We start from the raw sequence: 14,538 nt of genomic DNA, 5'->3' as shown, positions 1-14,538 counted from the left end.
TTTAGTAATTATTATTATTAATAAGTAAAAGTAGCTTGCCCTGGCCGTAGGCCTGAGAGTCCACGAGGCAGTTGGTGTTTTGGAACGTGGAGCACTTCTGTGAAGCAGAGAGCGTCTTTGTGGGTTTCCTGTCAAAGGGGCTGGGAGATGAGTCTATGATCAAAGAGCTTGGAAACAGGGAGTCTGGAATCCAAGTCCGATTTTCTAATTTCAAATTCAATGTTATTTTCGATTTGCCCAGTCTCTCTTTATTTAAAACACGCTTTAATTTTTATTAGCCTTAAAAATAATAGTTAACTATCACACTTTCCAAGTATTCTAAAAGCAAGTGAATTCCTCTATAACCCAGGTAGAGAGAAACGCTTCTAACTTAGATTCAAAATCTAAGTATTATAGAAGATAGAAATTTGAACATACAGAGACAAATGAATCAGAAAAAAAAGATCACCAGTAAGCTCAGGAAGGTTGCGATACACAAGAGGGACATTAAAAAGCATTTATTTTTTCTATCAGTGAATACTGAGAAAAAGAAGTTAAGACACATCTTCTTAAAACAGCCACAAATGCAACAAACAGGGCTGACAGGGCCGTGCAGCACATAAAAGCGTCTGCTAAGCAAGACCCACACCCTGAGTTTGGTCCCAGGAACCCACAGAGGAAGAAGAGCACCACTTTTAAAAGCCGTCCTCTGACTACCACGTGGGCCTGCACTCACACAACATATACATCACACACACACACACACACACCAGACAATGAATAAAAATTGAGAACAACAAATACTTAGGGATGAATTATCCAAGTAAGTGCAAAACAGAAAATTCTAAGGCAGTGGTTCTCAACCTGTGGGTCACAACCCCTATTGGGGATGGGGGTCAAAGGACCTTTTCACAGAGGTCGCATATCAGATATCGTGTATATTGGATATTGACGTTATGATTCATACCAGTAGTGAAATCACAGTTATGAAGTAGCCACGAAATAATTTTACGGCCGGGATCACCACTACGTGAAGAACTGTAGTAAAGGGTCACAGCATTAGGACGGTTGAGACCTGCTGCTCTGAGGGCTGGGGAGACGACTCGGTGAGTAGGAGCAGCACTTGTTGTAGAAGGATGGGGACCTGAGCTCAGACCCCCAGCATCCATGTACGACATCAGGCCTGGGTACCAGTGAGAGGCACTGTCTCAAGAACATGTGGCAGAGAGCCAAACATGTAGAAGATACACTCACATGTATACACACATCCATCACACACAACACACACACACACACCCCACAACAGCAACCAAACAAAACCACTTACACTTTAAAAGTTATAAAACCTATTGAAATAAACAAGAGAGATGTCTATGTTCATGGACTGAGAGAGCTAATACTGCTAGGCTGTCAACACTTGGCAATTTAAATGCAGATTTAATACAGTGTCTTTCAAAATTCCAGTGGAATTTTTTTTTTTGTGGGGGAGAGGTGCAGAAATTGACAAGGTGACCCTAAAATTCATATGAGAACCCAAGGGGACTATAATAGTCAAAACATTCTTGAAAAGGAATAACAAAGTGAGATTACAGTTACTGATTTCAAAATGTAGGTCGAGAGAACAGAGTTGATGGTCTAGAAATAAACCCTGGTATCTAGGGCCGTTTGCTTTTGACAAGCATGCTGAGGTAATTCCATGGTGGATTTATAAGCTTCTTAATAAATGGTGGGCTGAGATCATCAGATAGCCAAGTGCAAAGAGTGGAAGTTGACCCTTTGTCAGACCACACACAAAACTCAAAGACCTTCTGTGTCAGAACTACAATCTGTGACCCGCTTTAAGGAAACATAGATACAAGTTTTCATGAACTTAGATTATCCAGTGGTGGTGGTGGTGCATGCCTTTAATCTCAGCACCTGGGAGGCAGAGTTCTGTCTCTGAATCCTGAGTTCAAGGCCAGCCTGGTCTACAGAGTGAGTTCCAGGACAGCCAGGGCTACACAGAGAAATCCTGTCTCAAAAACCAAAAAATAAAAACAAACAAAAAAATCCAATGGTTTCTTAGATGTGAAGCTGAAAGCAAACAAAAACAAAAACAAAAAAACAGATGAATTGGATTTAATCGAAATGAAAAGCGTTTACACTAGAAAGGACACAGTCGGAAGTGAATGGAGGAAAACCTTTGTGTACTTGATGGCATCCAGACTCTAGCATCAGGTATATAAATACCTCCTAGGGAACAATGGAAAGGCAAAGGCTTGTCTAAATGGGCACATGATTTGAATCAACATCTGCCCAGTAAAGGCATACAAATGGCCAACCAGTAAAAAAGATACACCACTAGTAATCAGAGAAGTTAAAACTTACAACACATTCAAATGTCACTTCACTCAACAGCACAGCTCCAGTTAAAAACCCAGACGACAAGATGTGTTGGTGAGGAACAGAGGAGTGGCAGCCCTCATCCTGGAACACCTCATTGGTAGGAACCTAAAACACGGAGGTGACCTTGGAAAACGGCTGAGTGGCTCCTCACAGCTGAGGTGTCATGTGACTCAGTGGTTACTCCCAGTCTCACACCCAAGAGAAATGAAAATGTATGTCCGTATAAAACTTGAATATAAATGCTTAGACGGCACTAATTATAATAGCCCCAAAGCACAAACAACCCAAATGTCTATCAAAGGTAAGTTGATAAAAATCTAGTATATCTATGCAGTGAAATACATGAAAAGGACAGAAGTACAGTTGCTAAATATGAATAAACTAGGAATATATCAAGTCAGACACAACAGGCCGTATATTGTCTGACTGTTTATATGAAATGTCCAGAACAGGCAAAGCCACACAGAGCATAAACTGGCAGCTGCTAGGAAAAAATGAAAAAATTGTTGCTAATGGCTGCATCAAAACTCTATGGTAGACAATGGTTACAAAAATTTGTAAATATGAACACCATTATATTATATACTTTAAGAGAATAGCTTTAATGTTGTATGAATAAATGATCTCAATAAAAATGTGAGCAAAATTTAAAAACAAGTGACAATTTGGGTAAAAATATTTACAACATGTATCATGGATACCAGGATCAATATTGTAATATATAAAGAACCTTTAACAGATATGAAAAGCTAGATCAAAAAATCCTATTTATAAATTGGCAAATAATATGAGTAAGTCACACAAAATGACAATTCACAGAAAGAATTAGAGTTCCTTTAACATATGAAAAGATATTCAACTACAGTTTTAAAAATAGAAATGCAAATTTAAGCTATATTGAAATGTCATTTCTCACCCATCAGATTGGAACTAACTTGAAAGCTTGACAATACACTTTGTTGAAACAGGCTATGGGGAAACTGGTGTTCTTATACACATGAGTAGAAATACAAATGGCATGTGCCCCTGAAAGGCAACTCAGAAGAGCAGCACAACTAAAAATTAAAAGAGAGAGAAATAGCAATTCATTTTGCAATAACAGAAAACCAGCCAAACATACTGTGCTTGATCTAGTAGCCTCACTCTGTGGTGGTTCGAATGAGATTGGCCCCTATAGGCCCATATATTTGACACTCAGTCCGCAGTTGGTGGAACTGTTTGGGAAGGATTAGGAGGTTTGGCCTTGTTGGAGGAGGTGTGTCACTGGGAGCGGGCTCTAGGTTTCAAAAGCCAATGCCATTCTTAGTTAGCTTTCTCTGCCACATGCTTGATCATATATATAATGATATATATATATATATATATATATATATATATATGCTTATTTATTTATTACTTGGTGGGAAGAAAGTGAGGGCTATTCCTAATAGCAAAATGACAACTGAAAAATGCAGTAGGGATGATAGAATACAAAACCAGAATTTTACAACTATCACTGTTAAGAATGTGTTAGGAAAGAGTTATCAACAGATGTTAAACCTAGAGAGAAATACTTGACAGAGAGCAGAATATAGAATGCTAATTAGTTAAAAGGGAGGAAATAGTCATTACAAAGTGGAGAAACTATGTATCAGCATGACAGGGTGATGAATGTCATCAATGTAGGACAGGTGGGCACTGTGCCTCTGGATGCAGTAACAGACCCCTTGTCGTGTTCTATCTGGGCACATGTCACTCAGATCGAGTCACGAGAAAACATCAGCCAACTCAAACTGAGAAACAGTCTACAAAAAGCTGGCATCTATGTATATATATTGAAATTTCAGTGTCATGGAAGGCAGAGTCTGGGGAGAAACTATTCTGGATTAAAGACCAGAGCCATGATACCTAATGCAACACACAATCCTTTACTGGATCTGTACTGGATGAAAAATCATGGAGGGCAGAATGGAGATAATCAACTAAGTGGAACGTGACCTGTGCCAAGGTTAAACTTCCTATGTTTCATAACTGTGCTGTGGCTATCCTTGTCCTTACAGAAAACACACCGAATATCTGAGAATAAGGGACATGATATTTTCAAAATGCTTTAAAATTTTGTTACACTTTGATATAACTTGCGTGCATGTATGTGTAAGTATCCAGGAATGCACATGCCATGGCCTGTATGTGGAGGTCAGAGGACAAACTGTGAGGTGGGTCCCCTCCTTCCACCACGTGAGTTCCAGGGATTGAACTCGGGTCTCCGTGCTCGGTGGCAAGCATGTTTACCTGCTAAGCCATCTCCTTGGCCCCTCCAAAGTAGGCAGCCACCCCTTTGGCCATGTGCATACGCATGTGCATGTGTTTATATGCATATCGGCACAGACAGACAGCGAAAACAGACACAGGGGAGGACCACAAACGGTGACTATGGGTCTCACAAACAAGAGGCACCAGCTAGCTCATCTCCCACTCACGTAGTTCCAAGGTCTCCAAGAGTGGAAAAACCCTAATATTCTGGAAAGTCACGTTCATATGTGATTCCCTTTTCCGGTTCATACTTTTAGACGTGTGTACTTCTGTAAGTCAACGGTTCCTATACTGAGGCCTGCCTAACTCTAGTGCCTCATAGACTATAAGTTTCCCTTCTCAAGGAAAAAATCCACATTGGCATGTCTACCACGCTGTAAACCAATGTAACCAACTGCTCGGCTTGAACTAAGACGTCTCGTTTTTATTTAAGCATACACGTCTTTTCTAGGAAGAGCCAGGGACTCTGGGAGCACTCTAGCACACTATGGACTATGGATTGGCGACGCTTCTCTAAACCGAGCTCAAACCTTTCATGCACACTGGCAATACTGGGTCTCGGAGAAGGCACTTTCATCCCAGTGAGTTTGGTTACGAGCTGTGGCCCTTGCTGAAATTAATCTGAATATGGTATCGCTTGATAGATTTCTGAGTTTTAGAAATGGGTAAACAAAGGGGAAAAAAAGTCAAAGATTTGCAGGCAGAAATAGTCATGAAAAAGTTTAAGGAACATTATTTAAAAAGCTACTTATATACTCTATAACACAAATACACTAAAGAAAAAAATCACATGATCATAGCAGCACGTGACAAAGCAGTCAACAGACTCCAATGTCCATTCACAAAGAAAACAAAACCTTCAGTAAGCTGGGGAAGGAGGAAACTTGGTAACAGCTGATGTCGTACTCGACAGTGAAAAGCCTGCAGCTCTCCTTCCAAGGTCAGAAACTAGACAAGGATGTCCCCCTCACGGCTTCTCTCCTTCCAAGATCAGAAACTAGACAAGGATGTCCCCCTCACCGCTTCTCTCCTTCCAAGGTCAGAAAGTAGACAAGGATGTCCCCCTCACTGCTTCTCTCCTTACAAGGTCAGAAACTAGACAAGGATGTCCCCCTCACCGCTTTGCTAACCACGAGTTCTGAACAGTGCGATGGGACAAGAAAATGAGATAGAAGGTGCATAGATTGGAAGTGAAGAAATAAACTGTCTTTATTTGCAGATGATACACTGAAATGCTGACAGAATTTTTTGTTGTTGTTTTAAAAATCTTGGGCCCGAGAAGCACTTATAGCAAGGTAAAAGCTGATCGTTTCCATACATCCACCAACAGACAAAGAGGAATGTGAAATTCAAAACAACACCATTTGCATTACCATCAACGCAAATTGAAATATTTAATACAACTTCATTTTATAATTGGATTCCAAACTAAAATCTAACAAAACAAGTGTAGTATCCATGTTACAAAACTATCAAACTACAACTTCGCTGAAAGGAAGTTTTTGAAAAAAACCACACAGAGAGACATTTTGTGCTCATATAGCAGGACACAATGCTCTTAAGATGTCAGTTCTAGAGACCTAGCACAATGCCGGTCGAAATGTAAAGGAGCTATTTTATGGGTATTGACAAGTGATTCTAGAGCTTATAGGAGAAGACTGAAAACAGTCAACACAGCACTAACAAAGACTGAAAGTGGAACCTAGCACTCCCTGACGTGGAAACAGTGCCAAAAATGAGTGAGCAGAACAGAGTACAGAGTTCAGAGTTAGACCTGCTGATCTTTGATGAACCACAAAGGCAACACAGTGAAGCCTTTCCTACATACAGTGTTGGAGTCACTGAACATTCAAATGAAATAAAATGCTTCTAGACACAGATCTCACCTTCGTAAAAATTAATCTGAAATGGGTCATATACCTAGAACTAAAACACAGAACTATAGGAAAATCTCGGTGAGTGACCTTGGGTTTATAATAACTTTTTAGATAAAATACGGAACATGGAATAATTGATAAGTTGGGATGTCATTAAAATTGTAATTTTCTGGGCCAGTGAGATAGCTCAGTGGATTAAGGTTCTTGCCACCAAGGCTGAGGACCAGAGTTCATCTCCAGAGCCCACACGGTAAAAGGAGATGCCAGACTTCAGAAAGTTGTCCTCTGACCTTTACCCGTGCACCATGGCAGGCATGCATTCACATACATAAACATATAAGGTGACAAAATCAACTAAAAACAAACTCTGCCCTGATAAAGACAATGCCAGGAGAATAAAATGGCAAATCTAGGGGAATATTCGCCAATATCAGATACTTCTGATAAAGACTTACTCAAAATATAGAAGGAACTCTTAAAACTCAACCGCAAGAAAACCTGATTTTAAAAATAGCAAAGACCTTACTTAATAAACACCTCTCTAATGAAGATGCTGGATGGCAAAACCAGAAAGATTCTCCACATCACCATCAGCAGAACCTACTGGAGTGGTCACACCCAGGACAACAACAGCTCCGAGTGCTGCAGAAGATGCAGAGGACCACGGCTGGCGGGAATGTAAAACCATGCAGCTGCTCTCTGAAGGCAATGTGACAGTCTCTTACAAAACGGTTCTTGCCATGTGATCCAGAATTTACCCAAGAGTGGGAAACATATGTCCTCACAACAACCTGCAGGATTTTACAGCAACGTCACACAGAATTGAGAAATGATAGATTAACTAAGATGTCCTTTAAGAGGTGAATGGGTAAATCAAATATTCATTGCTAAAAATGAAGAGTGTTCTCTCTGTCTCTCTCTCTCTGTCTCTCTCTCTCTCTGTCTCTCTCTCTGTCTGTCTCTGTCTCTGTCTCTGTCTCTCTCTCTCTCTCTCTCTCTCTCTCTCTCTCTCTCTCTCTCTCTCTCTCTCTCTCTCTCTCTCTCTCTGGTTTTTTAAGACAGGGTTTCTCTGTGTAACAGCCTGGCTGTCCTGGATCTTGCCCTGTAGACCAGGCTGGCCTTGAACTCACAGAGATCTGCCTGCCTCTGTCTCGGGAGAGCTGGGACTAAAGGCGTGTGCCACCATGCCTGGTGGGAAAGGTGTTCTTTATTTTTTTTCTCCCAGAGCTGAGGACTGAACCAAGGGCCTTGTGCTTGCTAGGCAAGTGCTCTACCACTGAGCTAAATCCCCAGCCCCGGGAAAGGTGTTCTTAAGCCATAAACACACATAGGGGAAACGTAAATGGGTATTGCGGAGCGAAAGAAGGCAGTGTAAGCACATCCTACACGATTTCAACCACACAGCTTTCTGGGATAGGCAAACTATAGCTATCGGAGGTCGCCGGAGGTTCAGGCAGGGGAGGAGGAATCAGAAGGGCAGGGAGGACTGTTCCGGCAGTTGAGCTATTCCGTATGTATCTGCACTGGTGGGTACACATCTTTACACGTCTGTCAGACCCACAGAACGAGAAGCAGCGAGAGTGAGCCCTGGTGTGAGCTGCGGAACTGGGTTCTAATAATGTGTTAATCCAGGGGCATCATTGGTACTAAAATGCCACTCTAATGATTAAATAAATCAAAACAACTCTCTGGCAGGATGCCAATGTGAATCGAGAATTATAAAATATTCATATCCTTCTTCTCAGCACTTTCACTTCTGGAAGCTGACTGAAGCAAAGTGTTTTTACACAAGAACATCCAGAATTATTGATACTGACACACACACACACACACACACACACACACACACACACACACACACACATCATATGCCTGCCGGAGTTCTTACAGTCAATAAATGATGCCACACGCCACACAGCGAAGGCAGCCAGAAACCTGGTAAAACACAACTCTGACTGTTTTTTTTTGTTTTTTTGTTTTTTTTTTTTTCTCACTGGCAGCTGCCACCCAGCCCACCATTCATTCCTACTCCTCACGTCTCTTGAGTCTGTCCACATCTGTCCGTCTTCCCTGGCCTCCTGAATCGGGGCTGTCTTCACCCCATACCCAGGCTGCTGTGGCCCCCTTGAAGCTATCGCTCAGCTTATACCCCATCATCTACTTCACCCTCCTTCCCACGGAGCAGTCCGTTTCGACTGGCAATCTGGTCTCATGTCCCTGCTTGAAAGTCTCCCACTGCTGTCAGGATTTCTTACTGGGACTTTCGATACCCTACCAGAACGATGCCCATCTACTGTTTTTATCACCCCTCTGGCCCGGGGCATGACATCATACTTGAGCGGCCAATCTTTGTCTCACCTTTGAGGAAGGCCTTTTGGGGAGAGTCTGTGGACCTGTCCCTCAGCTTCAGGTACCTCTAACTACGGCCGTCACTTGCACGTTGCTGCCTCACGGGCATCACAGACTCATCGTCCAACTTGGAGTCTACCTCTCTCTAGCACCTGCTCACCCCGCCTCTCCTGCATATAGTACCAGCATGCCCTCAGTGGTCTGTACTCCCAGAAATCCGAGAACCCGCTTCGATCCTCCTCCTGCCCCACCACACCTCATTTCTATGGCCTGTCTACACTGCCTCCCAGACCTGTCTCAAATGATCTACTTTCCTCCATCCCCAGTATCTCCATCCGTCCTCAAAACCACCTCATGCTCTGCCTCTGCTGTTTCAGTAGCCTCCTAAGTGACCTCCTCCCTTCCAGGCTTGGCACACCCTCCCCAATCCTACCTCTACAAACCAGGTGGAAGGATCTTGTTTGCTTTTTCTTTCTTTCTTTTCTTTTTTTTTTTAGTGCTAGTTTTGAATCTGAGTGATGTCTTTTTGGGAGTATGTATTTGGGGCATATCACTCAACCTTTCTAATTCTTGTCTTCCTTATCTATAAGCTGGAAATAATACGTTACACAGCAGTATTAATGATTAAGAGAGATGATCTAGATAAAGTGAGCAGTTGGGGCACTCCAACGTACTGTGAGTGGGAGTATAAATTGTCAGACAAAATTTAAAAGACATAGTTATAATATATTCTTAGTACGGTGTCATTATTATCTCACTGGAAATAACAGGAATGGGTTAGTACATATTTTAAACTCTAGGAAAAATGCAAAAAGGTGCTCTGAGCAGATGATATGATACAAAGCCACCTGACTCGCTGTGGTGGTTAGATCCAGATGTCACCAGTGCAGCTCTGGTGCCCAGATGTTTAGTCAAACATCAGGTGTTTTAAGACTGTATTTTATAGATAGTTCACACCGTCAGCTTTAAGTAAAGGAGACTACTGTCAACCATATGAATGACCCTCAGCCAGTCCGTTGTCCTTCAGATAAAGACACTGCAGTTTCCCACTCCCGGCCTCTCTGTACTGTCCTGGGGATATCTGGCTTGCTGGTTCCCAAAGCATGTAAACCAGTTCCTTAAAACTTCTCTCCCTTTCTCCCTGTCTCTCTCCCCATCCCTCCTTTGCTACAGATTCTATTTGTAGCAATTGTACATATTCTGTTTTCTTTGGAGAACCCTGAATGACAGACATGCCGAGGAATCTCACAATGACAAATTGACCGCCAACCAACAGTATACCTTTAAATGGCTTCAGGCAACGATTTTAGAGTAGAAACAAAAGGCCCAGTCATGGGGCTGGAGAGATGACTCAGCAGTTATGACATTGTTATTGACATTAAGGTACTGCTCTGGCAGAGGACCTGAGTTCGGTACCCAGGACCCATGTCAGGTGGTTCACAACTGCCTATAACTCCAACTCCAGAGGATATGCCTCTGGCTTCTGAGGGCACCCACACATATGTACACACACACACACACACACACACACACACACAATTTTTAAAAAAGTACATCCTTTTTTCTTTTCCAAACACATCAGTCTCTTTAATATTATGAGCTAATAAAGAAAGAAACTTCACCTGGGAACAGTACTTGAGTCCTACATGTGATGTGAAAAATAGAGTCTCAAGCCGGGTGGTGGTGGCACACGCCTTTAATCCCAGCACTCGGGAGGCAGAGGCAGGCGGATCTCTGTGAGTTCGAGGCCAGCCTGGACTACCAAGTGAGTTCCAGGAAAAGGCGCAAAGCTACACAGAGAAACCCTGTCTCGAAAAACCTAAAAAAAAAAAAAAAAAGAGTCTCAGGCTGTCCGTGGAACATGCAGTTAGCAGCAGGGACTGGCATCCTGCACTCACCTGCTTAGCTTTCTAATAAGAAAATCTTTGCTAAGCATCCATGCTGACCAAGTGTTTTAAGATCTTCAGCACATGACAGGGCCAGGCATTTTGTGGTTCTTGTGTCTAGCACAGTTTTGGTGGCCAGTGTATTGCACCTTACCTGTGAGAAATGATTGACAGCAGCATCGTGGAATCCCAGGGCTTGCTCCACGCCTGCCAGTTCCCTTAGGACTGGTACACAGTCGAGACTTTTTTCATCTCTGACGGTCTCAGTATACTCCAAAGCCTTTTGATAGAAGGGCAAAGCTTCTTTTGATCTTTTCTGACCTTGATACAGCCTAAAAAAAATCAAACAAAACAAAACAAAAAAACAAAGGGATTACTTTTAAATGAGTTAACCATTCTACCTCTACTTGACCTGATAGGATTTGCCTTTTGGACCCTGGTGCCCAGGCTTGTTTCCTTGCATGCTAAGCTTCTCCTCCAAAAGGAAGTAGAGCATGATGGTCAGGAGGATTGATTCTGGGAAAACCAGGAAGGGGTGAGTAAGTACTAGCTTCCCATTCACCAGATTCCCGACTTTCAGTCACCTGTAAACAGCTTCCTCACCTATAAGTTAAGAGTAACAACAGTACCTGCTTCCTAGGGTCGTTATGAATATTAAATTAATTCATATTTATGAAAGTAGCTAGTAGAGTCTCTTGACACATACTAAGAGCTATGTAGGTGTTTTAGTTTAAGAAATATATTGTTTCAGTGATGACGCTCATAAAGGATGCTGAGATCCCGAAAACTGATCTGTTTAGAAATTGTCCAATATGGTGCTGGACACAGTGGCGCCCACCTTTAATCCCAGCACCAGAGAGGCAGAAGCAGGAGGATCTCCGTGAGTTCAAGGCCAGCCTGGTCTACATGGTGAGTTCAGGGCAGCCAGAGTTCTGTGGAGACTTTGTCTCAAGATCCCAGAAAAAAAAAAATTGTCCATAGCAGGTGGAGCGATGGCTCAGTGGGTAAGAACACTCGTGTAAGCGTGAGGACTTGAGTCTGGATCCCAGCATCCACGGAGAAAGTCAGAGGCAGCTGCGCCCTCTCTTAACCCCAGAGCTCTGAGGCAGAAACGGAAGACTCCCGGGGATCCTGTGTCAAGGGAGTAGAGGGGAGAGGGAGGGGGAGGGAGGAAGGGGGAGGGAGGAGAGGGGAGGGAGAGAGGTATCTTTTCTAGTATTGCTGATGATATGAAATATTAACTTTGGGGAGGTTATAATTGAACAAAAACTCCCTGGTACCAAGATTATGCACAAATATGGACACACCCACACACTGACCCTGCCAACGGCACAGGAATTGATCTTCAAGAGATATTCAGCAGGACAGGAGAAACACACAAGGAAGTTTACCTTAGTTTTGCTCTAGTGATAACGGAAAAGTACAAAGCACTTCAAACTCACCGTCAGGGGACTGTCCATGCAGGTCACAGTCAGAGTGTGCTGTACAAGGCCAAGGAACCATTAAAGTGAATGCTGGACTTTATTAGCCCAGACACACACCCATTTCATGTTTGTTAGTAAAACAGCAGGTTTTAAAGCTATTTTGTGCATCAGCTCCTGCATGTGAAATTTTTATAGGTAATCTAAATGGGTACAAACGCACAGGGGGACGTCACAAGAGATGGTCATGAACATGCCAGCAATCATTCTCTCTGAGCAACTGAATTGTGAATGGTTTACTACTCTTAATTATGATTTTTTTAATTTACCAAAGTCTCTTCTATATAATTAGGCTAGTTGTGTGTGTGTGTGTGTGTGTGTAATGCTAGCTCAACATTAGAAGTACAGGTGACAATGGAAAACAGTCTTAGTTTCTTAGGACAATAACTTATGTCCCTATAAACTGTTTAGCAAGCAGAACAAGTGACATTTACAGTATTAGTCTTCAAAATATTAAGACTATTATATACATTTCACTTGTGGAGTAACTTTACAGCCAAAGTTATTTATTTATTTTTATGTATGAGTGCTTTGTCTGCATGTACATGTGCAGGCCAGAAGAGGGCACCAGATCCCATCATAGATGGTTGTGAGCCACCATGTGGGTGCTGGGAATTGAACTCAGGACCTCTGGAAGAGCAGCCAACGCTCTTTGTCACTGAGCCATCTCTTCAGCCCAGGTCCAAAGTTCTTAATGAAAGACATGGATCCCTCCTATGCTGCTCTCCAGCCAGCAGCTTTAGTACCTGGGATGCTTCATCTCCCATGGCACAGGTGAACAGACACCATAGAGCAGGCCTCATTCTCACTCGGCCACTGGGTGGTTTTCATGTCTATGTTTGCTGTACAAAGGAATTAACTGATAGAAGGAGAGACACTTTTCAGATCTGGGGTTTCAATGGCCATGATAAGATAAAGGGTGGGGTGTCTCAGTGGTTAAGGTCACTTGCTGCTGTTTCCGAGGACCAGAGTGCAGTTCCAGCACCCACACTGGGTGGTTCACAGTTCAGTTCCAGGGGATTTGATACCCTCTTCTGGTCTGGGAGGGCAGTGGCATGCACCTGTGGGGTGTGTGTGTGTGTGTGTGTGTATGTGTGTGTGTATTACTAAAAATCTGGACTGGGTGGCTTGTGAGTGTGGATGTCATCTATAATCAGAAAAGAGGCCTAAACACAGGAAGAGGTCAGGGGTAGACACATGCTTGGATCAAGCAAGGTTAGAGCTCAGGGCAATTCTGATGTGAGGGGAAAAGATTAACGGGTAACCCAAGCGAGTTTGACCTCTGCAGTCTTGATGAGCTTGAAATGTGTGTGTAATCATTATCTTTCCACACTGAATCTTACTTCTGCAGAGACAGCTCACAGAGATCCTTGGTAACGGAAATACAGTCTAAACATGTTAATGAAATTGCTTAGTCAGATAATTAGATTCTTGGTAGACAGGGCTGGAATAAAAAAAAAATGAGGGTCGGCAAACTCCGGTGGGAGGATCAAGTCTGCTGACGTGTAAATAAAGGTTTGCTTGTTTGCATTTCACGGCTTTGGGACAACAATGGTAAACTGAATAGTTGTCCCAGTGATCATGTAGCCCAAATAGCCTAAAATATCTATATCTTTACAGGCTAAGTTTGTTTGATGTTTTACTTAAAATCTAGAAAAATACCATATGCTTTCTAAATGATTTCAGCTTCTTTTCTACCCAATTCGCACAAAGAACTCAGGCAAGGTCGCCCTTCCTTATGACAGACACGATCGAGTCTGTCCAGGAAGGAGAGCATACATCCTCTGCTTCCAAGTCTACTGGAGAAGACACAGGAGCAAAACAGAGAAACACAGACATCAAGACGAGTGCGGGGCAAACGCTGGAGAAGGAAGCCAAGAGCAGTGAATGAGAAAGCAAGAGAGATGGACAGGGCATGTCTGCACTAACTCAGCCAACGGCATCTCTTCCCTCTGGTGGCCATGTGTAATGACGCAGACCACAAACAACCTGCCCTGAGCTGCCAACAGCACACCGCCCCGTGTTTAGAAAAAGCCATGAAGCGTTTCCGTGTCCAGAGACCATCCTAACACTCACCTCTCAGGAAGAGTGCAGTCTGGGGGCGGAGCCTCGGCTGCAAGCTCTGCATCAGGAGCAGAAGGTGCACACTCTGCTGCCACACGCAAGGAGCGTGGGCAGGAACAGACTTCTGAGGTCTCCTCATCCGAACCTGTCTAGTCAGGTTGTGGGGAGCATGGGCCCCGCCCCGAAGCCCGCCACACATCCTTTACTCTCTCTCCCTGCAACTCG

At 43.1% G+C, this 14,538-nt stretch overlaps 1 protein-coding gene across 9 annotated transcripts in view; it reads right to left on the bottom strand.

Annotated features, from left to right (window-relative positions):
* The window catches only part of Ttc23 (tetratricopeptide repeat domain 23), a 97,855-nt gene that overhangs the window by 41,618 nt on the left and 41,699 nt on the right, over positions 1 to 14,538 (bottom strand). For all 9 annotated transcript variants that reach the window (XR_013042331.1, XM_076544761.1, XM_042277810.2 and 6 more), the window contains exon 6: positions 10,923 to 11,100. Coding sequence is in view for 8 of the 9 variants with exons in the window: in XM_076544761.1 (XP_076400876.1) it covers positions 10,923 to 11,100 (178 nt within the window). In the remaining variant the exon portion in view is untranslated. The remainder of the gene's footprint in view (positions 1 to 10,922; positions 11,101 to 14,538) is intronic.

This window comes from Peromyscus maniculatus, chromosome 1 (assembly GCF_049852395.1).
Source record: "Peromyscus maniculatus bairdii isolate BWxNUB_F1_BW_parent chromosome 1, HU_Pman_BW_mat_3.1, whole genome shotgun sequence".
Taxonomy (NCBI): domain Eukaryota; kingdom Metazoa; phylum Chordata; class Mammalia; order Rodentia; family Cricetidae; genus Peromyscus; species Peromyscus maniculatus.
Note: the sequence above shows the minus strand (reverse complement) of the source record. Positions and strands in the feature narration are given on the sequence as shown.